Below are 27,521 nucleotides of genomic sequence, written 5' to 3' on the forward strand. Positions count from 1 at the left end.
TAAATCAGCCCTTGGCTGGCCAAAATTGACAAGGCAGGAAGCGATGCATGTCATTGCTATAGCCTCTGAAGAAAGATGTCCTCCCGTGTGCCCACTTTAGGTGGAAAGCAAGGGACGAGGTAGTTCCTCCCAACTGTCAGGGCCAGGTAAATCAGACAACTTCTTCCACTGCGCTAGCTGGTGTCTTGACAAGGCCTGCCCACTGAATTTCACCTTTGCTACAAATCAGTAACTGGCAGGTGTCTGTCATTCCTCCCATTTCCAAGTGGGAGCTTTGATGGTGGTTGATGAGTCTCTGCTCTATCCTTGGAAGTTGAGTGTATACATGGGAGGGAGGGAGCGAGCGAAGTGAGAGCCTTTATATTTTAGTCCACAGCTCACCCATCCACGAAGAGCCCCCTTCAAATATGAGGGAGAAAACTGTGAATCAGGGCAAGGTTCTGGACGATGAGCTGTATGCCGTAGCTGGGTGGTGCTTTTCACTGATGCTCTTGGGGGAGATGGGAGGGTATGTCTATGGCATAGGAAGAGGGCTACAAATGAGTATTTGGTGCCAAGAGGAGAAGGTGGCAGAGACTGATTGTGCTTGTGAAAATGTGTGTTCTCACCTTTCTGGGCAGTCAGACCACATTTCCTGGCCTGCCTGGCAGTGAGGTATGACCATGTCATGACTCCTGGCCAAAGGACTGTGGTGGAAGCCCATGAGACTCTCTCCCTGAACGCATTTCCCCTTCTGCTAGCTGTATGTCAGTGTCGCCTCGGGAGGTGACTGAATACAGCTGCTCCCCACTGGACCCCCAAGGAACACACATGTGAACTCCTGAGTGAAGGAGAAATAACACTGACCTGGTTTCAGCTGCTGAATGTTGGGGTTTGTTACAGCACATGTTAATCCCTGACTGATCACAGCTTTCTGCTTTCCATGACTTGAGGCAGTGTTACCTAAGACAGATCTGCCTGCCTGCAGCATTCTTGGGGTTCTTTGAGTTATAATAGGAGAAAAGACCTCTGAGGTGGACAAAAATTTCAACTGGTGTGATGGGTTTTCAGAAAAATCTGATTAGATCATTAAGAGATATTTGACCTCATCTTGTCCCTGAGGCTGGTGAGGTGGGACATATCTCAGTTCACTTGAGCCTTGTGGTCAAGATTATGGGGTACAGGATGGATGGATCTAGGGACTGCTGCCTCAGACAGGGTTCGTTTCTATACGGATGATGTGAACATCATAAAAATAAAGCATTTTGTTTTATTTCTCCATTTTCCATTGATTATTTTAATATTAGAAGGGAATACTTAATAACATAAGAAACTGAAAAACCGATTAAGTGGAAAAGCTACTAATAAAATAGTGTGCTCTGCATAATCTTAATTTTGAAAAAAAGAAGCTGAAAGTGTACAAGTGCTAGGAAGATGACACCGAAATATTAAGGGTGGTCACTTGTAGGTAGAAATGTTAGTGCAATTTTTGTATTTGTCTCTATTGTTTGGTATTTTTTAAACTTTTCTCAGTGGACACTCATCACCTCCAGATTAACAACAGCAATGAAGGCAGCTGAAGTTATTTTTAAGGAAAAGATGAAAAAATTTTGTCTTGGAATACAAAAATTTAGCTTTTTCACTCATCAGTACTGTGAGCTCTTGGTGAGGCTCATATCCCAGCAGGGAAATGGGGGTTGATGAGCTCACCCACAAAACCGATGCTGCAAACAACACTCTTGTATTTGTGCTTGAATGAATTCATGAGTGTTTAATCTAGGAATTGAAAGTATGACAATTTTACTGAGAGTTGGTATTTTAAAGAACTATACTTGCTTTCCATTAAGTGTGTCCATACGCTTCTATTAAATTTGGGAATTGTATGATCTTTTCTTGGACCTCAGTGCTGGACTCAGACAAATCTAACCATGTTAAGTATTGCAGTGTTGTCAGTATCTAAACACTGCTTTCCTTCTGCTGTTATCACATCCTGGCAAAGAATGTGTTGGTGGGGCTCCCCTTCCTGAGACAGAGTTCCACCAGCAGGTTAAAAATCATTCAAATTCCAAAGACATGGAAGAGTAACCAGAGCAAGAGTTTCTGGAACAACGTTAGCTCCCATGTAGGGGCCGAGCTGTCAGTGGCCCTCCTCCTCATCCTGTGACAAATCTTCTTTTACTGCAAGAGGATAAACTGGTGATCTTCGTATTAGGAAAGTCCTTTAGTTCAGACAGCTTTTCAGCTTTCTGTTTGGACCCTCCACACCAGCTGAGGAAAAGGCAGTGGGATGAGATTAACGTCTGCACACGGGACTTCATGGCTCTGCAAATTCAAGCATGTGCAATGGAAAGATCCGGGTGGCGAGTGATATAAACACTAGAAACATAAATACGTTTTTTGGTCAAGTCGGGATTGTTGGAAATGGTGTAGACTTTGGAGTCCAGCAGACAGGGCGTCAAACCCCAGCTCTGTCACTTACAAGTGACATGACCCGAGGCCAGCTTTTAGCTCCTCTGAACCTATTCTTTTGTGAGGAGAGTGAGGGTCATAGGACCTCTCTTGAAGTGTTGTTAGAATTAAGTGACAAATGTAGGGAAACACAACACCCAGTACCTGGCACAAAGAAGATGCCTATTAATGCTGGTTCTCTTTTCCCTGCTTCTATGGCTTGTTATGAGATTAGATTTGGGGAGAGGCTAAGACAAAATAAAACCAGATTGGAGGAAAATATGCGGGGTGAAAGCCAGGATAATGCTGAACATATACAATGTGAAAGAGAAACACTTTTATTTCCAAGCATCCCACAGAAGCAGGAAGAAGAGCTATGGAGAAGGCTGCCCAACAAGAGCACTGACCAGACCTTCACCTGAAAATGACCGAGGATGGGTCATCACTGGTTGGCTCACCAAAGCCACCATCTTGCACACTGTAGCAAAGAAAAATTTTCAAAATGGCTCTTGTCATCATCCCAAGGGCCACATTAATGGGGAGAAAAAGGGAAAAAGATCGTTTGTGGATATAGAATATTTCTTTCACAGTTATATTAATTAAGAACTTCCAGTGCCATTGAGGAAGCAAGCTGCAAGTTTACTCATACTGGGATGATACTGTTTGCATTTTTCAGCAATTATACGTGGATACTGTACCCACCCACTCCCCCAAACAATCTGGTTTAGAATCAGCATTTGATATAAAATTCATTGATTCAAGGGATTGTCAGGTCAATTAGTAACTCTAGATGGCTGGTTCAAATCCAGATTTGAAGAGACACTAAGTCAAAACTTTTAGTCGACCAACCGCAGTTCCGTGGAAAACTAGCTTTGCCTCTTTGGATCTTTCAGACCTGTCATTCTAAGTGACTTTACAGCTCCCTTGGGGGAGAGATCTGGCTTAGGTGTCCCTGTGTGGAGGAGCTGGAGGACTAGGCTTTCATGTCGGTGTTTAAGAATCTTTGTATAAGAAGTTTATGCTTATGTATATAAACAGTGCATACCTGCCAATGATAAAAAGGGAACGTGCTCACTTAGCTGTCCCTTTCCACCATCAGTCTCTCTCCCCAGAAGAAACCCCTTCCAACAATGTAGTGTGTTACATATTGACATATAGTTTTCATGTGATTATACTATCCATCCATGTATTATTATTCAATGGCTGATTTTTCAAAAATCTTCACAGTGTATCATGGATGTCTTTTCACATCATGAATACAAATTTTCCTCCTTATTTTTACAACAGCCCAGGAAGAGGAACAGTAGAGTGCAGGGAATAAGAGGACATTTTACATGAACTGATGTGAAATGTAATCAGATGCATTTAGTAAGGACTGAGCAGATAAAACACAAACAGCCCAGCAAGTGCACTGTGTCTATAATTCAATCATTAAGTTCTTTCTAAAATGTAACTAGTTCAAAGAGTACTACAATGAACATCCTTATATACATATCTTTGAACAGTTCCTAGTGTTTTTATGGGGTGAGAATGAGGGATTCTGTTGGACATTCACACAGAGTTATGCTTGCCTAACTGCGCTCCAAAAGTCATCCCAATTTATAGTCCAGCCAATAGTGTGTACTTGATGATTCCATTTCCCCAGACTTTTGCCCAAACCAGATTTTATAATTAAAAAAATTTTCTCAATTTCTCAAAATACAACTGCTCTTGGACACATTGAACTACATTATAACGAATACTTGACCCAAAAGACCCACTAGGCCACCAAACTGAGCAGAGGCCAGAAATATATATTTAATGTTTTTAATAGAACATTCACACCTTTACCTAACATCAAGAGTTATGAAATTCTCTTCTTTCCATAATGCTTCTATGTGCCTTCATTTTGAACCTAGGGTGTATGAAAATCAATTTTCCATCTCTTGATTTCTTTCTTTTTCAAATTTAAGGACATTGTGATTCCATAAGTGTTCGGGGGAGTTAGGGTCTAGCTGCTACATGCATGTGAAGTCTTACCATTTGAGTAATAAACATGCTGGTTTTCTGCCCCCCACCTTGATACATCTGAATACCTCCCTTTCCAAAACGTATCTAGGAGATTGTGATCTGAGTGAGTCCTGGTTGCAAAGGATTTAATCTCTATCACAGACTAAAATCTTCTGGAAGCAAGTTGGAAATGCCAGGGTTAAGTCAAACTCATGCTCAAGACTGTATTTACGCCTTTCTAAGCTCTTGAGTTAGGGCTTTTTTTTTGCACTTAGGTTCTCTGTGAACTTGGATGCAAAGCCCCTCCTGTCTGCCTTGGGGTTCCTCTTGTTCTATTTGTCATCTTGTTCGCCCTCTGCTGGTTGTTCAGCAGAAGAACATGAACGGTTAGAACTACTCTTTCTGACCCGGTGAGATTTCTCTTACTCGTTTCTGTTTTGTGAAATCAAAATTCTGGTTGCGCTCTCAATTCTAAAGATGTTAAAAGAAAATATGTGCATTTTGATGGGTTAGGTTAATTTGAATTACTGAGGGTCTTTGGAGATAAGGCTTGAGGATGGAAGAAAACCAGCTTGACCTCTTTATCTATACATCTTCCTGTTTAGCTCTTCAACCCTGGATTTTTCTCACGTGTGTAACTGCAGTTACAGCACAAACTCAAGGAGTAGAATGGATATGAATATATATATCCCAGAACCCTGCCCATCCGGGGAATCCAGAGCTGAGAGCATCCTGAGAGACTGAAAAGGAACACAGAATTAAGACATTTTCCACTGATCACCAGACCCATTCACTCAACAAAATGTCATACTATTTCACTCATAAGCTCTACACAATACTATCCCAGGAAATCCTCAAAGCCTGTAGGCATTATAATGATACCCATCATTTAAGAGCCAAAGCCTTCAAGTATTCTGGTCTACCTGGGAAATGCACACAGGACAGCAGAGCACTCACGAGGTGGCAGTCTCCCTCACTAGTCCCCACTCTTCACAGACATCGTTGTCTTTGTCCAGCATCTTTTTGGTCTTCTTGCAACAGCACCACTATACCTTTGGGGAACTGCCCGTTCTCCTCCATGTGATTCTAGGGGGTTCTATTCACATACCTTGGACCCCTGACCACAGGACTGGACACAGAAGCTAAGCCTGAAAAATCATCTCACACCTCCCTGGTCAAAATGATTGGTGAGTGACCCAAACCTGGTCACTTCTCTGGGATGCTATACATTGATGCTGGGAGAGAGAAGCTCTCTCTTCCCTCTAGGCTCACAAACCTGGGATCGCAGAAGCCTGGACCGGTCCACGATCCTTTCTGCTCCTTCCTTTTCATGGTGGACACCCAGGGTAGTAGACATGGAGAGGAGAAGAAATGGAAATATATTTGGAAATAGAATCTATGAAGAACTGAACTGGAGGTAAGAGCTGAGCAAGAGGAAAGAGCCAAGAATAACGTCTAGATTTCTAATTTTGGTTCCTGGATGAATGTGACCCCCCCCATTTGTTAATATAAAGGGAGAACCAGGAATGCGATTGGAGAAGAAACCACAGCTTCAAGATGACAATCAGTTCTGTTTTGGACATATGGATGTGGAGCTATCTGTGAGAGGCATCCAGTGGAGATGGGAAGTGTGTGGTTGAAAAAATGTGACTTTGGAGCTAGGGAGAGAGACTTAGCTGAAGATATTTATTTAGGAGCTGTGACATAGACAATGTAAGTGAAGACATTAGAGTAGGTGAGAATATTTAGATACAGAAGACCCTGTTGAGAGGAAGACCCAGGACCCAGTTGTGAGGGGGACCAAACTTTAATGACTGAGTAGAGAAGAAGAACTTAGTAAACAAGACTTAAAAAGAGAGGCTAGTCACGTAGGAGAATAAGTGGGATGAGAATAAGGAATCGTAGAATCAGAAGTTTCAAAAGAGGCTAGTGGTCAACTGTGTCAAAAGCTACTGAGAGTCAGAGAAGTTTGAGGTTGGAGATACATTGGGTTTGGCGATAAGGAGGGCTTTGGTGAAGGTGATGAGCCTCTTCAGTCATCTCCCCAAGCCCGCATCATATCCGGAGGCCGCACCATCTACACAGGCCTGTGTCATCTCCAGAAGCCCACATCATCTCCCCCGAGCCCACAACATGTCCACAAGCCCACATCTCCCCAAAGGCACATCATCTACCCAAGCCCGTATCATCTCCCCAGCCCGCATGGTCTCGCTGAGCCAGCGTCATGTCAAGACAGCAGAATATCCACGAGCCCACATCATCTACACAGATCTGTGTCATCTCCTGGAGCCCGCATTATCTCCACGAGGCTGCGTCATCCCGAGCTGTAACTCGCAGAGAACACATCCTCTATCCAAGCTCACATCTACTCCCCAAACATCATTTCCCCAAGCCCACATCATCTCTCAAGCCTGCGTCATCTAACCGAGCCCATGTCATGTCCCCAAGTTGGTGTCATATCTGGGAGTCCACGTCAGCTATGTGAGCCGGTGTCATCTACCAGTGTCTGGGTCATCTCCCTGAGCCAAAGCCATCTCCCCGAGCCCAGTCATATCCCCAAGCCCACGTCATCTCCCACAGATCACGACATGTTCCCGAGCCATAGTCATGTCCGAGAGCACATATATGTCTGCAAGCCCGTGTCATCTCCCAGAGCCCGGTTATGTCTCCGACAAAGGACAACTGTGTGTCTCAAGGGCCAGGGACCCTGGTCAATTGTGTGAACCCAGCGGCAGTGACCCAGGCAAATGGTGTGCCTTCAGCTCCAGTGACTGACTCCCACGGTAGGGATTCTGCACCAGTGACCCAGACCCAGGGTGGGGATTCTGCACCAGTGACCCAAGCCCGGGGTATGTCTGGAAGGCCAGTGACCAAGACCAAGTGTGTGACTTTAGGGCCACCAACACAGGCCACGCATGTGCCGTCAGGGCCAGTGACCAAGGTCCAGGGTGTGCCTTCAGGGCCAGTGACAGGCCCAAGGCTGCTATCAGCTCCAGAGACCAAGGTCCAAGGTGTGCTTTAGGGCAAGTGACCAAGGTCAAGTGTGTGTCTTCAGGGCCAGTGACACAGGCCAAGTGTGTGTCTTCAGGGCCAGTGACACAGGCCAAGTGTGTGTCTTCAGGGCCAGTGACCTAGGCTAAGGCTGTGTCTTCAGGACCAGTGACCCAGGCTAAGTGTGTTTGTGCAGGGTCAGTGATCCAGGCCATAGGTGTGCGTTCAGCACACTGACACAGGCGCAGGGTGTGTCTTAATGTCCATTGACACAGGCCAAGGGTGTGCCTTAAACACCAGTGACCTAGGACCAGGGTATGGCTTCTGCGCCAGTGAACCAGACCAAGTGAGTGTCTTCAGGGCCCGTGGCCCATGTTAAGTGTGTTTCTTAGGGTCAGTGACCCAGGCCCAGGGTGTACTTTCATATCCAGTGATACAGGCCCCGGGCGGGCCATCAGCGCCAGTGACCCAAGCCCAGCTTTTGCCTTCTGCCCAGTGACCTAAGCCCAGGGTGTGTCTGGAAGGACAGTGACCAAGGCCAAGTGTGTGATTTTAGGGCTACAGACCCAAGCCACACATTTCCCTTCAGTGCCCATGACCTAGGCCAAACGTGTGTCTTCAGGGCCAGTGAACGAGGCTAAAGCTCTGTCCTCAGGATCAGTGACCCAGGCCACGGGTGTGCGTTCAGCCCCTGACACAGCCCCAGTGTGTGTTTTAATGTCCAGTGACCCAGGCCACGTGTGTGACTTCAGGGAGAGTGACCCAGGACAAGGGTGTGTTCTCAGGGCCAGTGACCAAGGGCCTGGGTAAGTCTTAAAGGCTACTGACCCAGTCCCAGTGTATACCTTCTGCACCACTGACCCAGGCCCAGGGATGCCATCAACACCAGAGACACAGGCCCCAGGTGTGGCTTCTGTGTCAGTGACCTAGGCCCAGGCTGTGCCTTCTATGCCAGTGACCCAAGACCAGGGTGTATCTTGAAGGGCAGTGACCAAGTCCATATGTGTGACTTTAAGGCTTCCGCCCCAGGGCACGCGTGTACCCTCAGGGCAGTGATCCAGGCCCAGGTTATGCCTTCTGCGCAAGTGACCGAGGACACGTGTGTGACTTCAGGGCCAGGGACCCAGGCCAACTGTGTGTCTTCAGAGCCAGTGACCAATGGCAAGTGTGTGTCTTATGGGCCAGTGATACAGGCTCAAGGGTGCCATCAGCGCCAGTGACCCGGGTCCAGGGTTGCCTCCAGGACCAGGAACCCAGGCCCAGGTGTGCCTTCAGCACCAGTGACACAGGTCCAGGTTTAGTCTTCAGCACCAATTACCAAGGGCCAGGGTGTGTCTTCACGGCCAGTGATGGAGGCCAATGGTGTGAGTTTAGGGCCGGTGACCCTGGCCAAGAATGTGTCTTCAGGGCCAGTGACCCAGGCTGTGTATCTTCAGGACCAGTGACTCATGCCGAGTGTGTGCTGTCAACAGCAGTGACGCAGGCCCAGGGTGTGCATTCTGCTCCTGTGACCCAGGCCCATGCTGTTTCTTTAGGACCAGTGACCCAGGCCAAGGAGTTACCAAATTCATCTGTAGGTGTGCTCTTGAAATTAACCAGTTTACACATACATTTGTAGTTTACTTTTGTTAACCCCTCTGCTGCACCAGAAAAGAGAAACTTGAAATGGCTTCTCAGTATCCACAAAATTAGAGAGAGGCTTTGAAGGATGTGTGTAAGACTTCTGCGTAAAAGGGAACAGGTATGTCGTTCTCATCAGAAGACACAAATCAGCAGAACAGCAAAAATGGTGACAGAGGCCAACATGAAAACACCTGAACTTACTCCGATTTTGACATAAACTAGAATCAGGCTGCAAAGGACTATAGTAAACAGTCATACAGAAGGAAGAAAGCAGCACAGCCAAAGCAGGGAGGGCTGGCGGGCAGCTCCCCGTCCTCACAGGGCCCGATGCCAGGATGGGTCAGACAGACATCGGAAAATGAGGGAGAGGGTACCTAGTAAGATTCTTAATGACGTATGCTGAACACAATCTCAATAGAAGCATACACTTTAAGTCAAGGACAACACATGTTGGCTGAACTGGGCTACGGCCCAAATGACAGTAATTCGGAGGGAATCATTCAGTTTATGTAACAATAAAGCAATGGCACAAATGCTTGTGAACTCTCAAAATTATTACCAAATCCAATTCGATAAACGTTTTCAAGATGTAACAATGAATAATGCATATTAGAGCTAAAGTTAAGTAAACATGCTTAGATATCCATCAGAATGTAAAGATTTTTACCTTTTCACTACCTGCTAAATCAACCAGATAAAGTTTTCCACTCACTACCTGCTAAATCTAGCAGATAAAGTTTTCCACTCAGCTTTTGTTCCGTTTGCGTGTTCTCTTGTTTTACATTAATAATATACTGTGACTGCTAGAGCTATGTTCATTCATATCGGCACTGAAATCACAGAAACAAATATAAACACAGCTTTCCCTTACTAGTAATCACTAAAGCATTATTTTACCTAAGAAAAATCTTACAATCTTAATCAACTTCATAAAGATATTTTAAGGCAGTCTGTACCTTAACTAGTGTTAATAAACATGCTGCTTACTTGTAACTGCTACATGTCTGTTGGATTTTCCTTCATCTATGGTATCCATAACTTCATCTGGACTACAGACAAAACGCTCTGCGCACCCCTGTGAAGTGAAGTTTTAGAGTACGTCAATACTTTCAAAATTCTACTGCAGGGCTTTCCTGCACATTCTGTATCACAAGTACCTTTACGTAGGGAACTTGGGTTTTTATCTTCATGAACTGAAAGATTGGTCTTCAAAACTGAAAAAGAAAAATAAATACTATTAACAACACTTTTCTAAAACAGTTAATTATCACTATTAAAGCAAGACCCTGCAGAAACAGATGTATACAGAAACCAACGCAGCAATATAGAACTTTCAGATCCAGGCCCCTCTCTGCCACCCCCATTCTGGAAATAAGAACATTAAGTCGCAGTGGTTCAGTAGTTTCCTCAAGGATGATGTGTCAACTGACAGCTGATGGAAGACCAGAGCTCAGGACCTAGGCTCCCTAACTCCAGCCCAGTGCTCAACTTACCTCTTACAAACCACTCATAAATATATGCTTTAAAGAGTTTATTCCATGTGTCAAAAGGCATTCAATTAAAGCCTTATAAGGAGCACTTTAAAATGTTTCTATCATTTAAGTCAATTTCACATAGGTTACTGAGAAATGGTCTCACATTTACTACTAAAGAAAGTAACATGTGGTTTTCAAAAATGATCAAACAGCAAGAATTTAACTCACCATCTCGTAGGTCCCTTATCTTATCCAAATAAATTTCAAAATATGAAACCTAAAGGGCAGACGAAATAAATGGAAAAAGATCAACCACTTAACATTATGAAGTAATTTATTCACTTATTCACTAAATATTTATTGGGGTCCTAGTGCCAAGCATCGACTAGACTATGGGGACAACTCAGTCACGGCTTTCACTCTATTGGGAGGCCCTAAATGTGCTAAAATCCTCATGCAACTAAAATGCACTTTCCATTACGTATCTTCATCCAAAACGAATCATCTAAAACCTTTGAGCTCTGCAGCAAAACAAACTGTTTTATTTTACGGAGAAGGAGGCCAAAGAGGTTAGCCTACTTGTTTACTAACAGCAAATGAAGGACTTCGGTTTACTAATTCTAATGTTCTTTCAACTATACCTGTCCATTAAAACATTAAAAAATACCTTTTAAAAGAAAAGGTTTATTATTTTTTGGAACAGAATTATTCTAGGCATAAAATAAATTACAGTCTTTCCCTAGTGATTTTACCTTAATAAGAAATTCCAAATTTTCATCCATGGAGTAAATATAATTAAAAATATCTTGCACTATTCTTGGAATAATTCCCATGCCTTCTGGATCATGAAGTTTACCCTAAAGAGAAAACAAAATTAGGCTTCTTAAACTATAAAGCACAGATTAAAAACTTTTAATTCACAATTTACAGTCAACAGAGGACAGGAATTCTAATTGTTGCCATTATTGATTTAAGAAAAAAAAAAGTGGCTCAACAAACACCCAAAAAAACCCAGTTCAACCGGGATATATTCTGGTAAGTTACACATAAAGTCTAGACGCCAACGACGGGGGTTACCAACAGACCTTGGCCTTTTATTTAATCATCAGATTCAGATTATGCACATTTATAAATGAACATACTCTAGGGAAAGGTTTTAGTTAAGTTTCTTGCCCTATGAATCTGCACGGCAGCTTCTACTTCAAGTCAAATTCATCCAAGTGCTAGGAACGTCCTTCCTCTCTGACTGTAACTTTACGAAAATGAGTAACATGAACGAGACTAAAACAAGCAGCCGTTTACTTTATACAGAATGCTCACAGATGATAAAAGCAGATACTCTGCAGCAGCGGCAGAAGATTACAGGCTGTTTCCTAGAAGCAAAGCTTGAGCAGGCCCACATTTATTATTAATAGCAGCTCTGCTTATTCTGGAGAACTTCCTATCAAAGAGTGGCAAATATTTGGCCAGGGGCTGGGGTACGGGATGGACACACAGACACAACCAAGGAGCTGAGGAAAAATTAAGTGCTCTGAAGAGAAATGAAAACACATAAACATTAAAAATTTCAAAATTTACCAGAGAACTCCAATTTAATCCTAAAATCTTCATAATTTTGTGGTTACACTGATAAAACAAAGCTAGGCATGACTTCCAATATACAACTCTTCACTGTTTAAACTCAGGAACTGATCATTTGCCAACAATGTTACTTGTATACAATTCGTATGAGACAAAGCAATAAACAGTAAGTAAAGCTAGTTAAGTGGGTCAAACACTGTCAGGAATAATGGATGAATGCCCCGTGTGCGCTGCAAGCCACATCCAAGCACAGATCATCAAATGTTACCTCCATCGTATGCGTCTTCCCAGAGGAGGTCTGTCCATACGCAAATATGGTTCCGTTGTATCCCTCAAGTACATCCATGAGGAAATAAAGAGATTTTATACATCAGGGGATTCTTTTTCCTTAAGCAGAATGTTCAAAAACACTACAATAATTCACACGTACATCAACCTTGTGCCTCACCCGTGCACCATCAAATCCTCACATTAACATGTTTGTGGAAAGAATGGTGAGGAAGATTCAGATTCCCTTTACACTAATATGAAAGATTCCATCTAAGTCAAAGTTGAGCACATGAAAAATTTATAAAGGCAGTAAGGGAATTAAGAATATATTAACAGTAATTTCCTGTGATGCTCCCTCTAAGCAATTCCTTCCCCTCCAGCCCAGATTACTTTCTGTTGTAAGAAACGCATTTTAAATTCCACTGCTTGTAATCATTTCTCAAGTCAGCGTACACCTCCACTGTCATTACACCTGTACTCCAACGCTTCAGGGGACCCAAAAGAGACAAATGCTCTGCCAGTCTACCTATAGGTATCAATCGGCTTTTAGAAGTAAGGCTGACTGGTAGTCAACTGCTGGTTAAGCCTCACAAACCCATACAGACACCATCCCTCCTTACACACCAAGTCCAGTCCTACCTCAGAATCAATTATCAGAACGCTCCTGTAATTAAAAAACAAAACAAACCAGTTTTTCTAGTCCTTTGCATACCCCAAGACCTAAAGTAACTTCCTTTAGGCTCAAGGGGGCTAAATATGAGTGAACAAGGTAACCTTTTGATTTCCAGTTTTCATGGATTCAGTTTGTTCTGGTTTTTTTTTGTTTGTTGTTGTTTTTTTTGGTGAAAAGGTACTATAAAATTACATTCTAGTCTAGAGGAAGCCAAAGTAAAAAGAGAAGACTGCTGGAAATAGATGGTAACAGTGGAAAGTAAACTTGTAACAAGCAAGACAATTCTTTTTTCTTTTAATTGATTATTTTAAGAAAGAAAGAAAAAAGATCCCAACATTGGGCACAACTAACTAGATAACAGATCTGCTACAGAAACATATACTAATAGGAAAGAGAAGGCATTAGTATTTACTTCCCTGGGAAGATTTTAAGAGATCTAAAAATTTGAAACTTTCACTGTAAATCTTTTCAGTTTTATGACAGGAAGCAAAATAATTTCAAGAATCACATTTAAAACAGAATTGCAATAATCTGTCAGTAATTCTGAAGAAGAAATTATATGGAGAAAAAAAGCACCACCCTCTCCAGTTCACTTCCTTTATACATAATTGTTCTCGGTATGTCTGTGTAATATACCCTGCTTAAGATCTTTTAATCAACCACACAAAACCGAAGGATGAATTCCAAATTTTTGTTAGATCTATACATAAAACGTTCATTCATGATATGATCCGGTTACCTAGCAACTACCACAATAAGTACTTAATAAATACCGGTAGGTGAATGACTAAGCGACTTTCCCAAGATCGTACTGACGCACAATCTACATGATACATGACATCACAGTGTGTGTGTGTTAGGTGAAGCCCTATCACGTGACGGCTCATAGGATAATAAATGTATGCAGCACATTTGTATCTGGGACTTCAAGCAGAACTTTAAAAACTGTATACGATCAGAGGTTATGGAGTATTTACTCAGCACTAGGACCCAGGCTCTCGGTTCTGGGTGCAGGGGAGGTAACAATGATTAGGTGATTTCTAGAGGTGCCATGTTGTCATGAAAGGAAGACCACTTTCGTCAATTAGGAAAATAATCCCTTATGTACCTTCAAAACCATTCCTGACTCCTGCTTCCCATGGTGACTTTATTATAAGAAAGTCTAAGCCTACAGAAAAACTGAATGAATCTTACAGTGAACACCCCATAACCACTACCAAGGTTCTATCATTAACATTTCATCATTGGGAGCTTGAGATTTGCAGATACTGGCTGGTACACACAAAACAGATAAACAAGTTTATACCGTACAGCGCAGGGAACTGTATTCGGTAACTTGTAGCAGCTCACAGTGAAAGAGCATGAGAGTAAACACACGTGTATTCACGCACGACTGAAGCACTGCGCTGCGCACCAGAAACTGACACAACATTGTAAACTGCCTATATTTCAATTAAACAAATTCCATCATTTTACTATTTGCCTTAATCATGTGTCTATCCATCCCTCTTATTTAATGCATTTCAAGGTAAACTGCAGACTTCAACACGCTTCCACCTAAACACTTCACCATGCCTACACCATGAGCCTCAATTCAATATTCTGCAGTTTTAGTCTTCAGAGGTAAAACTTATGTAGAATGAAATGCACATATCTTAAAAGTACAGATCTTAAACACACACCCACCCACCCACACACACACCCCCACACACCAATACTCATCTCTTTTAAAATCCCAGAGAGCATGCATCTGTAATGAGACGAAACCGGGCACTTCTGGACCTGGCTCTTGTTTGCCTTCTTCCCAGCTCCATCTCCCACCATCCTTCCCCTCACACTGCTGGCTTTGCTGGTAAAAATGGTTGAATCTGACAATCTCATATGGTTCAAGTTCACTCACCTATAATGTATGTTCTCCCCACACACGCAATACTTTCCCACGTGGATGCCTCAGCCCATGCGTACCCCTGTCTGGGCGCCCCTCACTCTCCTTCCTACTCTCATGCATCCTTTAACTTAGGCTTTACTTCTTCCTCCAGCCCACTTCCACAACCCACCCCGAAACGAATCCGGGTGAGAGTCTTACAGCCCCTGCATTCAGCCATGATACTTACCACCGTGTACTGCAGACACCAATTTACTTGTCTGCCTTCCTCACCAGCCTGTAAAATCCCAGCGTGGTGCCAGGCACTCAGCAGGGCCTCAAATGCTTGGTGAATGACTATTACTGTAATGCACAGTATCTTTCTAAAGTGTCCCCCTCCTTTTACAACATACTTTTGCTGTTCTTGTGAGAAACAGAGGTGGGACTACGGCCATCTTACTTCTTTCATGCTTTGTAAACAAGGAAACATACTGAGCAAGTGAGACAGTGGCTTATCACCTTCTGCAAGTCCCTTCATCTCTGAACTTCAGCTTCCTCATCAGGAAAATGCCTGCTTAGGGGAAGGCTGTGAGAATGAGAAGTCATCATATAAAATTATTACTGTTAACATTTGAGAACGTGCAATGTGCCAGGCTCTGATAATTTTTCATATATCAATGTATCTAATCCTCACAAGACCCTATGCAAGGTACTATTTTAGTCCCATTCTACAGGTGAGGACACTGAGGCACGAAGAGGTTAAATAAATTGCCTATAGCTCCACAGCTAGGAAGACAGAGCTGGGATGCAAACCAGGACAGTCTTGGCTCCGAAGACAAGCTCTTAACCACGACACAGTATGGCAGGCTACCTCTGGAAAAATTAAGGTGGATACAGTGGCAGACAGTCCCAGGCAGGAAGCTATGGTGCAATTGGGGACCCTATGGAGGCCTGGTATGACACCTGGCATCCAGCAAACACTGAATAAATGACACCTACTTTATACCAGGGAAACCAACTTACAGACACCGCTCAGGTTCAGACTTCAAAACAGAATACAGGTGGATAAAACATGTTCAAAAGAAAAAAAAACTATCTAATCAGTCTATGAAAAGGAAGTCTTAGCCCTGTATATAAGTTCTGTACTTGTATGGGAATCTGAAACAAAGCGGCCACAACGCCTGGCAGGCCCCGGGCACACGAGCTGCTCTCAGCTCATCCCTGGCAGCTCGCTCATCAAACTCACATCTCAGAAGAAATACCAGCTCACCCTCCATCTTGCCGACCCTTGCCCACCAGTTTCTAACCACATCCTATTTGCTCTGTATGCCAACGAGGGGCCCAAGTCCAACTTGCCACGTAGTTTTAATTGCTTTTCTGTCCTCACACCTCACCTAGCCCCCACCCCATCACTCTCCTTAAATCTATGTCTTTATGGGTAACCCCGCCACACTCACATCCTGCCCGGGGCAAGTCCCGCTGGGTACTACACCCAGGCCCCTCCAAAGCGGCAGAGCATTTGGGTGAAGGTAAGAGGAGAAAGTCAGCCAGATACTTTTCTATGAATGGCAAAGCTGGCACAGAACCTGCAGACAGACAGACGGACACCTTCTACTGTAACAGCACCTGAAGTCTAATTTTGCAGAGTGAAAATTAGGCTGAGAGCTATCCCAAGTACAATTATGGTTGATCAAACTAATAAAATCATTTCCTTTCTTAGAAAACAGAGGCCACAAGCAGCAGTTGACACCTGTTACATACTTAGGTCATACCAGGTCCTGGGTAAAGCACCTTTTCACGAATCATCTTTTAAAATCCTCACAGTACCCTTATTCTGCAGAAGAGGAAACAGAGACTAGAAAGGTTAGGTGACTGTAAAAGTCACAAAGCCAGAAAGTGGAAGACCCAAGACCTCAATCTAGGTCCGTCTGATCCCAGAGCCTGGGCTTAACCGTGCTGCACAGAAGGGAGCCGCGACTCAGAACCAGCTCCAAACAGTGAAACAGGAATCTGCTGGTGAAGTAAAAGGGACCAAAATGCTGAGAGGGAAATTTCACAACAAGAATGATGTCATCTTAGAAATGATGTCACCTGAAACAGAACAAAAGGCAGCAGAAATCAGCACCCTGGACTTCAGGACAACAGATTTCAGAGTTCTGAGGAAGGAAGGTGTGAGGTGGTTGCTGAGAAACCATCCGAAGACGTACAAATAAGGTAAAAAAAACCACTGGAACAACATGAGAAAAGAAAAAGCCCGGGAGCAGCGAGTCTTACGAAAACAAAACAAAACAAACAAACAAAACCTAAGGCCCTAAAGAGAGCTTTAAAAATATTCAGAAAAAGAATCACGAGTAAGACCTGCACTGCCTAGAAAAGACCAAAAAATGTTAACTAATGATGTATTACCATCTACACCATTCTCCTCAAAATGGAACAACGGGAAAAACACTGCTGGGCCGACTTCGGGGTTAAGGTGGGCCGGACGGCCAAAGAACATTTCTAAATGAGCCCAAGTTCCTAGTTGTGAGAGGATTACATCCCACGGATAAAAATTTCACAGAAGCCACAGAGAATGGAGGTAACAAAAGATGACTAACTTGTAAATGTTATACTCGTTTTCAAAAAGTGAAAAATGATAGATTCTGGGAACCTCAGACAAATATACCAAAATTTCACTAAGGAAAAGCTAACCCCATTGTCTGCTTGGATCACTCAACTGGTACTCTGGGGAATACGAGAGTCATGCACCATGATTTCACAAAAGGATTCAAGTTTTTCATCGTTTTCTTGTGGATATGTTGACAAGCTAAGAAGTATAGACGACTGGACAGTAAGAGACTCTGATGTCAGCTGAATACTCAATGTGATCTAATAATCACCAACAACCTTATTCAGTGTCCTTAAATAAAAACCTTAAAAGAACACTTAAATATCCTTGACGCCATAATAGACTTATCAAAACATGCTGATAGCCACTTAGATTCCTCGTAAGACAACCGTAAAAGCAAAACTCAAAATATGAGCATGAGCTAAAAGGAACATGATGGAACCTACACTTTAAAGGCTTGCACTCAGTAGTCAAGTGTGGACTGGGGTGTAACCCCGGCTGCAGCAGATGTGAAAAGGATTTGTACATTTAAACTGCCCTCAAATTCATGTATCAGTAACTCTGTATTACTAAAAAAGCTGAAGTAATCTCAGGCTGTACTGATGACAAAAGCACAATGAATCAAAGAACGTCGTACCATCACGCTCCAGGATGCACAGAGCCATTGGACGGCTCCGTCAGGCTCACAACACAGGACAACACTGCCCGCCTCCCTTTCTCGAGATCATGTACAGAATCACGTGTAATTCTCCCTCCGGTCCGCTCTCGCCAGTTCCATTCCAGTTGTCATGCTGGCCGTTTCAACGTCCAGGCAGTAGATGATCCCACTGCTACATGACACCCTGGCCCCTCAGACCCTCGACCTGATTCTCTCCACAATCTTGTCCTTTACTCCTTCAGATGCCAGCTCCACGGTCACTCTCTAGACCTTCCCATCACTAACTGCACGGCCTGCCTAACATCAAGTACCCACGTCCGTTTATTCCTTCTCGTACCCCAACTCCAACAAGACTCTGACCCCACTGAGACTGTAACATGCCAACCTTGCCAAAGAACATGTACATTTTCCTTCCGTCACATGCATGGACCTATTTGTATCCATAAACTCTACTTTTTCTCCTCTTACTGGATGCAGTGCCCCTGCTCCTACTCAGCCCTGACCTCTCCACTTGCACACTGAAGCCCAACCCCTCTATCCTGGTGGACACTACAAGACAGATTTTTGCCTCAATCTAAGAAGTACTTTTTAGCAGTCAGAACTGTCAAAAGAAGCGGTATAAATCATCTCACAAAGTAATGTCTATTTTATCGTAAGATCCCTCTGACTTAAGATATTTCTGGAGTAACTGGAAGTAAGTCCAGATAACCACTAACACCGTCTCAGCTCTAGGGTTCTGGGCTTTCAGAAAATATAAACCTGAAAAATACATTAGTATAAGTTACCAGTACTTATAACTGGAACGCACACACTTTTCTCACCCTTGTTAAATTCCTCAGAGGTTTCTCATTTGACTGACAAGCCCAGTCCCTGGGGAAGGAATCACAGCGGAACGGGAGGAGAGCAGGCCGCCGTCTCCTACCACTTCGCAGAAACTCGTCCGGCCATCTTGTTTCCACCCTCCTGCTGCTGTATTTCTAGCACTGCCACCTGAGAACCTCTGCTGGGCACGTCTAGTATCTGGCACCTTCCAAGTACACGTGTGTGACACTACAATTTTCTTAACACCCTTCGCTAGGTGTTGCACATAAATTAGTTCATGCAATGAGAGCAGCAAGCTTACTAATTGTATTCGACCTTCTCATTATTTAAACAACTTTCACAATTAACTAAAAAGAAAGGGAGAGTAAAATGAAAAAGGACGTTGGAAAGACCACAAACTACTTATCGCTGGGACAACCCAGCAGGTTCAACATGCTTACCTTTAACAATCTTCTTCGCACAGTCATTATACACTTGCTCTTGAGATGTGTTTGACTGGAACACCCGGTCAAATGCATAAGGCTTGGACTGAAAAACAGAGACAAGGGTTTCAACTACACAGTGCAACGTGAATAGACACTTCTAAGCTCCTTCAAAGAAGTCATCATACACTGAACCTTAAAAATAGGATACTTACTATACGCATCACTTCACATATAGAATCTCTGCGGAAAGGACCTTAGGGCCCAAACACAAATCCACGAGAATTAACTCCACAAAACCAAGAATGTGTGTGTTCGTCCTTGGTGTCTTTCCAGGGCAAAGCACAGTAATTAGCACTGCTGTGGTAGGCACTCACACTGCTGAGTGAATTTTTATTTATTGGGTGTCTTTTCTGGCAAGCATTGAGAATCTATTTTCAAAACCAATTTCATCTTGCAGATGAGGAACTCGAATCCCCAAAGGTCCAAAAGTTGTTAATGACAAATTTAAAATTCAAAGCCAAATCTCCTGTCTTTTGGTTCAAGGCTCCTTCCACTATTCCCTTCAGCTTTTCAGTCTATGCAACAGCTTTTCAATCATTTCACCCATTTACCAGGTATTTATGGAGTGCCCATGATGCTGGACACCATGCCAGAATGAGGGCCAAGGCCCACACACTCCGCCTGTCAGTGGAGCGTAAGTAACAGCGGGCGGACGTCAGACAAGCAACCAAGTGATGAGAACGCCGACTCAGGCACTGCGCTGGGGGAGTGCTGAGAGCCCACAGCAGGAGAGCCGGGGTGGGGGAGCGGAAGGGTGCCAGAGAAACACTCTGGAGAAGGGCCGGCAAAGAACTGAAGAACAAGAAGCGCCCAGCTCACTGTCACTCTCTTCCTTGTTAGTCAAGAGGGAGGGTGAGTGGGGAGAAGTCATCCAGGAATTGGGAACAGGATGCTTAAAGGTCCTAAGGCTGAAAGGAGCTTGCAGCACTCAAGAAATCAAAGGGAGTTAAGTTTGAAATGAAGGAGCAAAAACCAAATGCCAACACAGTGAAATAATATCAGTATTATTTTAAAAAGTTTTGATCTTGCGGGCCCCTAAAAGGATCTTGCGGACTCCCATTTCAGGGACACATTTAGAGAACTGCTGATGTAGCCTGAGAAGGAGCCAGAGGCATGAAATGAAAGAAATCAGAGTACAATGTCCACACAAGTCAAAGAAGAATTTTCAAGGAGGAAGTGATTATGTCACATACAGCTGAGACGTCAAGACGAAACTGAAAAGTACCCAATGACAAAGGTCCGATTGGAAAGAGTTGAAAAAAGACTAGGAGGTAACTAAGTAGAGCAGAAATCTGGGTGGAAGAAAGGTATTTTTTACGATGGGCAAGACCCAAGCAGGTTTAAGTGCTGGCAGGGAGAAGCTAGCAATCTAAGAGAGAATGTAGACATCTCAAGATGAGAGAGGGAAGCGGGGGAGGGGGCGTCTCGATAGTGAAAGCAAACGTATGCCTGCACTCTAGTCTCTTCCAAAGGAAAGGGAGAAAGCTGGACCTTAAAATAAAATACAATCATGGCCCCAAAACAACTCAATATTCCAGAATACTCCTAGGTCTTAGTGAAAAAAGACTGTACTTTTCAGAAACTATACCCCACAATTCCCCTCCCAAAGCTTGGAGCAACAGCAACAACGAAGCAAACCCCCCTCAAAGGGCTGTGTTCCCGATGCCCCTGCCACCTCCCACCGGACGGGCTGGAAGCTAACCGCCCACCAGTGGAGTCTCCTTGCAACCAGCGGCCCCGTGGCCCAGGTCTAGACACTGTGACATAAGGGATGGTCTGCAGGGAGGTTCAGAGAAGGGTTTGTTCTTCTGATTAAAGGACCATCTCAGCTGAAGATGCCCTTTCTCCTTTCTGGAATGAATGTCTGGAACGGAAGCATCCATCTTGCAAATGTGACAAATATATCATGAAAAGTCAGTAGCTAAGGATGATGGAGGGTGACAGCGTCAGCAAGTGGAACTAAAGGCTCATCCCCGGGCTTTCTGGGCAAGAAAAGAACCTCTTATTTGTTTAGACCACCATTAGTTGTTTGTTTTCCCTCTGCAGCTGAAAGCATTCCTGAAGGACATACTCAGATGACCTCACTTTGGCATCAATTAAAAGTAGGCTGATTATTCTCTGGCTACAACATACAGAAAAGGGTCCCTCTGCTAAGATTCTGAGACATTAACATTCAAGTCTACAGGTGTGGCTGATAAAAGACAATCTCTTGTTTTACGGATTGTACAAAATGTGTTCATGCTAAGCAATTCTGGACACAAACCCGAGCGTAATCCAAATGAAGGAGATAAACCGTGCTAATACTCTTTCTACGCAAGAAGTAATTTTCCCTTTTCATCTACCCGGCAAACATTTACTTAGCATCTACAAGGTATCAGATACTGGGAATGAATAATGTAGTTTCAGAAATGATACTTCATTAGTACAGAGTGTAGGGTTCAAATAATAACAGAGGAGAAGGCTGGGTGGGGTCTATACCACTAAGCTAAGCAGATACATACTGGGATCTAGTGTATGTGATCGAGTGATGTCAACTGAACTGAATGGAGACAGCCCCTAGCGCTAAAGGCCTCACCATTAACTCTAACTTTGCTTGCAAGAAACAAGTTAATCAATAAAAAATAGGTAATAGTATGACCACTGCATCCCTCCAAAATAAGTCAGATAATATTTCACGAAAGTAAACGTTTAAAGAATAAAAAGAACAAACACTACTGAAGTCCTGCCTTCATTTTTACATCAATAAAAAAACAGTGCTCATAAACCATTTAGAAAGAGAGATGCTCAAAATAATGTCACAGTGAAGCCTCCTCAAAAGCATGTTCTGCAGCTGTTTACCAGAAGCATCACTTCATAACAAATATGCAAACACCATTAACCTTATTCAGATAAGAGGATGATCATGCAAACATAAAAATAACTACACTGGGATAGAGTGATTTTTAAGGTATGTATCACTGTTAAAAAATTAAGTGCTTGGCATTAAGCTGACAAATTAGTCTTATTTGAATTCTAAGACTAAAATAATTTTCTTAAGTAAGGCAAACGTTTTGAGTAGAGATCTAACTATAAAGTTACTAGTTGATCCTGGCTTCCTGGGATGAAAAATAAGACTTGTGAAACAAAACTATTTCTAACCGTCTATAATTAAGACACACCCCTTAACTAATAATCCTTCAAATAAATTAAACAAAAGAAAACTCACGACCTGGACATCTATGTCTTAAAAACCTGGTTCTCGGCTTTGAAATGTACGTTATACAGCCTTTACTCTTATACATCTTCAAAGACACTCCAAGTCACAAGATGCATTCACATCTGACTTAGGCTTCAAGGGGACAAAACCAAACAGGAGTTAAGTTTATTTACCTTAGATTTCTTAAGTCAAGTGATTCCTGCTTGAATCTGCATGCATCAGGCTGAACACCAAAGCTGGTTACAAAGGACACTCTTCTGGCAGGAATATGTTTTTCTCTGGAATTCTGAATAGTCATTTTCAGATCATACACCACATGGGTGGAGACACTGACTGAGGCCTAACGTTCCACAGGTGTAAAGGGCTGTGATGGTGGCTCCTCTTTCAGTTTTTATATTTAAGGTAATTAGGATAAAACACCAAACCACTCGCTTGAAAGGGGCAATTGTGTTGTGCTGTTGTAGGTAGGGAAGTGGGTCTAATTTCAATCAACTACAACGACCTGTTCTTGGTTCTGGCAGCCGCCGCAGTGTACACCATATAAGGAACGACGATTAGTAAAGATACTTAACGATGCAAATGTGCCTGTTCCACTTTTCTGATGCATAAACAGATACAGGGGTAATGTTTTCAGTTTTTTTTCCCTGGTGTTTTCAGCAAGCTCATTTGAACTACATATAAGGCATTTCTCTTCTTTAAAAAGGTCTTCCCTTCTTTTGTGGATAACAGGTTTGCTTATCCAAGCAAATATTCTATTTGTGTCATTTAAAGATCTTCAAAAAATAATGCATTTATTTCATTCAATATGTAATACTTACATTTCACCAAGCACTAAATTACAAAAGAGCATCTGCACAAAGGCTGCAATACACAGAGAAACATTATAAGATTACAAGATTTGCCTGCCATGGGGTTATATATTAAAATCACTCATTAAATGAGTAACAGGAAAAAAGTCTGGACAAAGTACCGGAAACTGAACTTAGATGAAAATCAGAATCCTTAAAAATTATTTTCTACATGAGCACTAATTATACTTAGAGTTCAGTAACACTGTAAACTAAAATATTTATTCTTTAAATTTTGATTTAACCAGAAGGCTATATAAAAAATGTTTTAAAATCGTTTAAAACAATTCAGTTTTAAATGCTGCATCACAGCAATTCCTTCTTAAGTTATTTACCTTGAATCAGGATCAGGATCCAGCAAAATGAACAAAACAAACCTAGATACGCTGTAACCTAGATATTTTCTAATTCTGCTCCTCCTTGATATCCGTAAAAATTCCCAGACAGCTTTTTAAAAATTAAAATAATGCATTTTTTTAAAACTGGGGGGAAAAAAATGAGACCTCAGAGTAATGACATACTCTAACGCAAAAGACCAGTTTCGGAAGTAATGAACTAAACATGCTGCCTTACATTTTTTTAAAGCTATATCACAGCTGTAATGTATTTTTGCTTACACTTAAAAAGAAAAAAAACAAACAAACAGAGAAAATGCTTACCAGTTTATCTAAAGGCCAACTTACCTGTTCATTACTGATGCATGACTCAATCACTTTTCTATGATTCCTAATATTATCACTTAAACTTACTTATATTACTACGGAAAACTATATAAGAAACTTAAAATAACTTCATCCAAAGGAAACAACCTAGAATAACCGTGCTTCCTGTGGTAATTCTTTCTTTCCTATCAACTCTTTCCTCATATTTCATGTCACATTTGGCCTGCATCAGGTTACTTTCTAACCTAATCTTGTAAAACATATTGTGAATCCTAAATTGTACCATTCCAACAAATAAATCTTGATAATGCTTATAGATTTGTGTAAATGCACAAATTCTGGAGAAAGAAGACACTCTTAATCAAGTCTGAATAAGAAAACCAGCTTTGATGTGTCCACCACTGTTGAGGCTGAGTGATCACAAAAACTCTGTAAGAAACTAGTAGCCTCCTGTTTGCCAACTTACAAACCAGGCCTCGCATGCTTCCTCTGATTCCATGTAAAATGCACCATCCTAGAGGAAAAGGATGACGATTTTTGTGTTTAACTTTTTGGCCTCATCATAATGTCATTTATAGCAAGAGTTTTTTGGTGGGCTTGTTAACAAAGAACCAGCCTGACAGCCCTCACACAGTGGTAGCTGGCATTTGGTAACCTAATGATTTGTTTGCCAAAATCCAACTGAGCAAACGTGGAGCTGTGACATTCATTTTCTAGAGCTGAACTTTGGAAACTTTCACATAAACTCTAAAGAACTTCAGTGCTGTCTTACACGTTCTGCCAAATGGCATTACCGAGAAAAAGAATTTAATTTCTAGTCACAGTCCACTGTTCTGCAGGCAGTATCTTACTATTCATTTTAATCTCGTTGAACTGGTCATATCCTTTTTAGAGACCTTTCAATACTGAAGATCAGACCTCAAAAAAAAAAAAAATATATATATGTATCAATTTTACTTTCTGGTCTCCCTGACAATGATCAGCCAACTCCAGTCACGTTATGTTTTATACTACAAGGACAATCTCTCACCATCCTCGGGACTATCAAAGTCAACTTTCTTCAAGGTAGATCTTAACTGTAGATGTAAGAACCTAATACAAGATACCTAGCCCACTGGTCAAATCTTATCTTTTTTTTTTTTTTTTTAAAGCTTGGCTTTATAATACTTTGATGTACGCACAAAAAGTTAACAGTCTTTCCGAGACGGTTACCCCTTAAAACCCAGTGAGAATGAGACAGTGAGTCTCCCTGGGCACTTACTTAGTCAGCCCGATGTGAACAGCCTAGGTCCGCTGGAAGATTAAACAAAATTGACCGCCCCTATTTCAAAAGAAACCTCACCATTTCTTTTTTACAGCCCTCGATTCGCCATTTGCAATTGTAAAGTCAAAGGGCAGGCTGGCAGAAGGTACAGGGACGACTGCGGCCGTTTGGTAGTTTTCCTCCTCCCACGGGGGGAACCATAGGGTTCAACACGGCTCACTTTCCCTAAGACCAAGCACCGTGACTGTTTAAGGCACAGAAGGGCTGGCCTCAGAGCTCCACGTCCCGGGCCGGGGTCTGATCTTGCCTATCTCACGCTCGGCAAACCCGAGGGGAGCCCTAAACTCCGGCAGCATCCTCACCAGTGGCTGCGCTCCCGGACGGCGCCCCCGGCGCCTCGGGTGCGGGAGTGCCCCGGACCGAGCCCGCGCCTGCGTCCCCCGCCTGCAGGCTGGGGTGGGGGGCGCCGGACCCCCTGGGAGGCCGGGGACCCCTGCTCCTTCCCGGCCCCCCTCCCCACTTCCCCGAACTCCGGGCGCAGCCGGCCAGGGGCGCGGGCACTCACCGCGATCATCACCGTGTCCTCTCCCTGAAACTTCGCGAGGTACTTGTCGCTGCGGGTCACCTCGGACTCTTTGAGAGGTCTGAAGCGACACATCACTTTGATGTTGCACTCCGCCGGGTCCACCATCTAATTCGGCGCCGGGGCCGGAGGCCGGGAGCCACTCCCCGTTGCTCAGGCTTGGAGGACGCGGGCCGCCCCGGGTTCACAGGGCTCGCGGGGGCCGAGGCTCCCCGGCGGGGGTGTGCGGGGCGTCGGGGACCCCGCGGGCAGCGCCCGCGCCGGCACCGTCGTCCGCAGGCTCACTTCCGACCCATCATGGCAGCCATGGCGGCGGCGCCGGGCGGAGCGGCGGCGGCTCTCAGCTTCTCCTCGCCGGCGGCCCTCAGCTTCTCCTGCCGGCGGGGCAGGCTGCGGGGCTGCGGGGCTCTGGGGACCGGCACGGCGGCCCCTCCTTCCTCCTCCCAGAGAGCAGGCCCGGCCCACCGTCGGCTCGCCGGCTGCCTCCCGATTGCTCCCGAGGCCGCGGACGCGTGGTGTGCGCCGGGATAGGCGGCGCGGGAGGCACAATGCGCACGCGCGGGAGGCACAATGCGCACGCGCGGGAGGCACAATGCGCACGCGCGGGAGGCACAATGCGCACGCGCGGGAGGCACAATGCGCACGCGCGGGAGGCACAATGCGCACGCGCGGGAGGCACAATGCGCACGCGCGGGAGGCACAATGCGCACGCGCGGGAGGCACAATGCGCACGCGCGGGAGGCACAATGTGCACGCGTGGAGCCGGCGCCCCGGCGACTAACCCGCGGCCCCGCCGCCCATCCCGCCGCCGCTCTTATTATTAATTTCTAAGTGAAGTTTTAACTCCCTTACACTGCCCTTCATCTGAATCAACACGTACCTTTTCTTCCCTTTATCTTCCCAATGTATTTCTATCATCATTTAAAAATTAGGATACAATAAAATAAACAAGTTCTTACTGTATAGCACAGGAAACCATATTCAATATCTTACAATAACCTAGAATGAAAAAGAATATGAAAATGAATGTATGTATGTATACATATGAATGAACTATTATGCTGTACTCCAGAAACTGACACACATTGTAAACTGACTATACTTCAATTAAAAAAAAAAGAACTTGAATAAAATTAGTATACAGTATTTGCATTCTAAGTGATTGCTATTCACAGCTTAGCCACATAGTGTACTATGATTACATTTGTACAACTTTTTGTTTTTTCTGGAGTTAATAATTGCCTCACTTCCCCCGAGTTGTTTACTGCTGACACAGTCCAAATCTCCACCAGGCCTGCCCAGGTGAATGCAGGCGCAGGGAGGTCAGGCACAGGTGAGGGAATGCCCAGGAAACGGCTGGCCCAAGAGAGCAAAGACCCACAAGACGTCAAATCCAGTTGAAGGTAGCATCAGAAGAGGGCATGCACAGTAGAAGGCAGGACCAGGTGAAGGCTGGCCGAGGAGAGGGCTGGCCAAGAACAGTGCAGTCCCACATGAGGTCA

At 43.8% G+C, this 27,521-nt stretch overlaps 1 protein-coding gene across 1 annotated transcript in view; it reads right to left on the minus strand.

The window, feature by feature from the left end:
• LOC105071653 (kinesin-1 heavy chain) overlaps nt 1-26,558 on the minus strand; it is a 46,778-nt gene extending 20,220 nt beyond the window's left edge. The window contains 8 exon segments of the mRNA XM_074358029.1: nt 10,018-10,105; nt 10,188-10,205; nt 10,207-10,244; nt 10,734-10,782; nt 11,258-11,362; nt 12,355-12,430; nt 19,424-19,509; nt 26,002-26,558. Coding sequence (XP_074214130.1) covers nt 10,018-10,105; nt 10,188-10,205; nt 10,207-10,244; nt 10,734-10,782; nt 11,258-11,362; nt 12,355-12,430; nt 19,424-19,509; nt 26,002-26,127 — 586 coding nt within the window. The 5' untranslated portion in view covers nt 26,128-26,558.
• Nucleotides 26,559-27,521: the final 963 nt, after the last annotated feature.

Source organism: Camelus bactrianus, chromosome 35, assembly GCF_048773025.1.
Source record: "Camelus bactrianus isolate YW-2024 breed Bactrian camel chromosome 35, ASM4877302v1, whole genome shotgun sequence".
Taxonomy (NCBI): Eukaryota; Metazoa; Chordata; class Mammalia; order Artiodactyla; family Camelidae; genus Camelus; species Camelus bactrianus.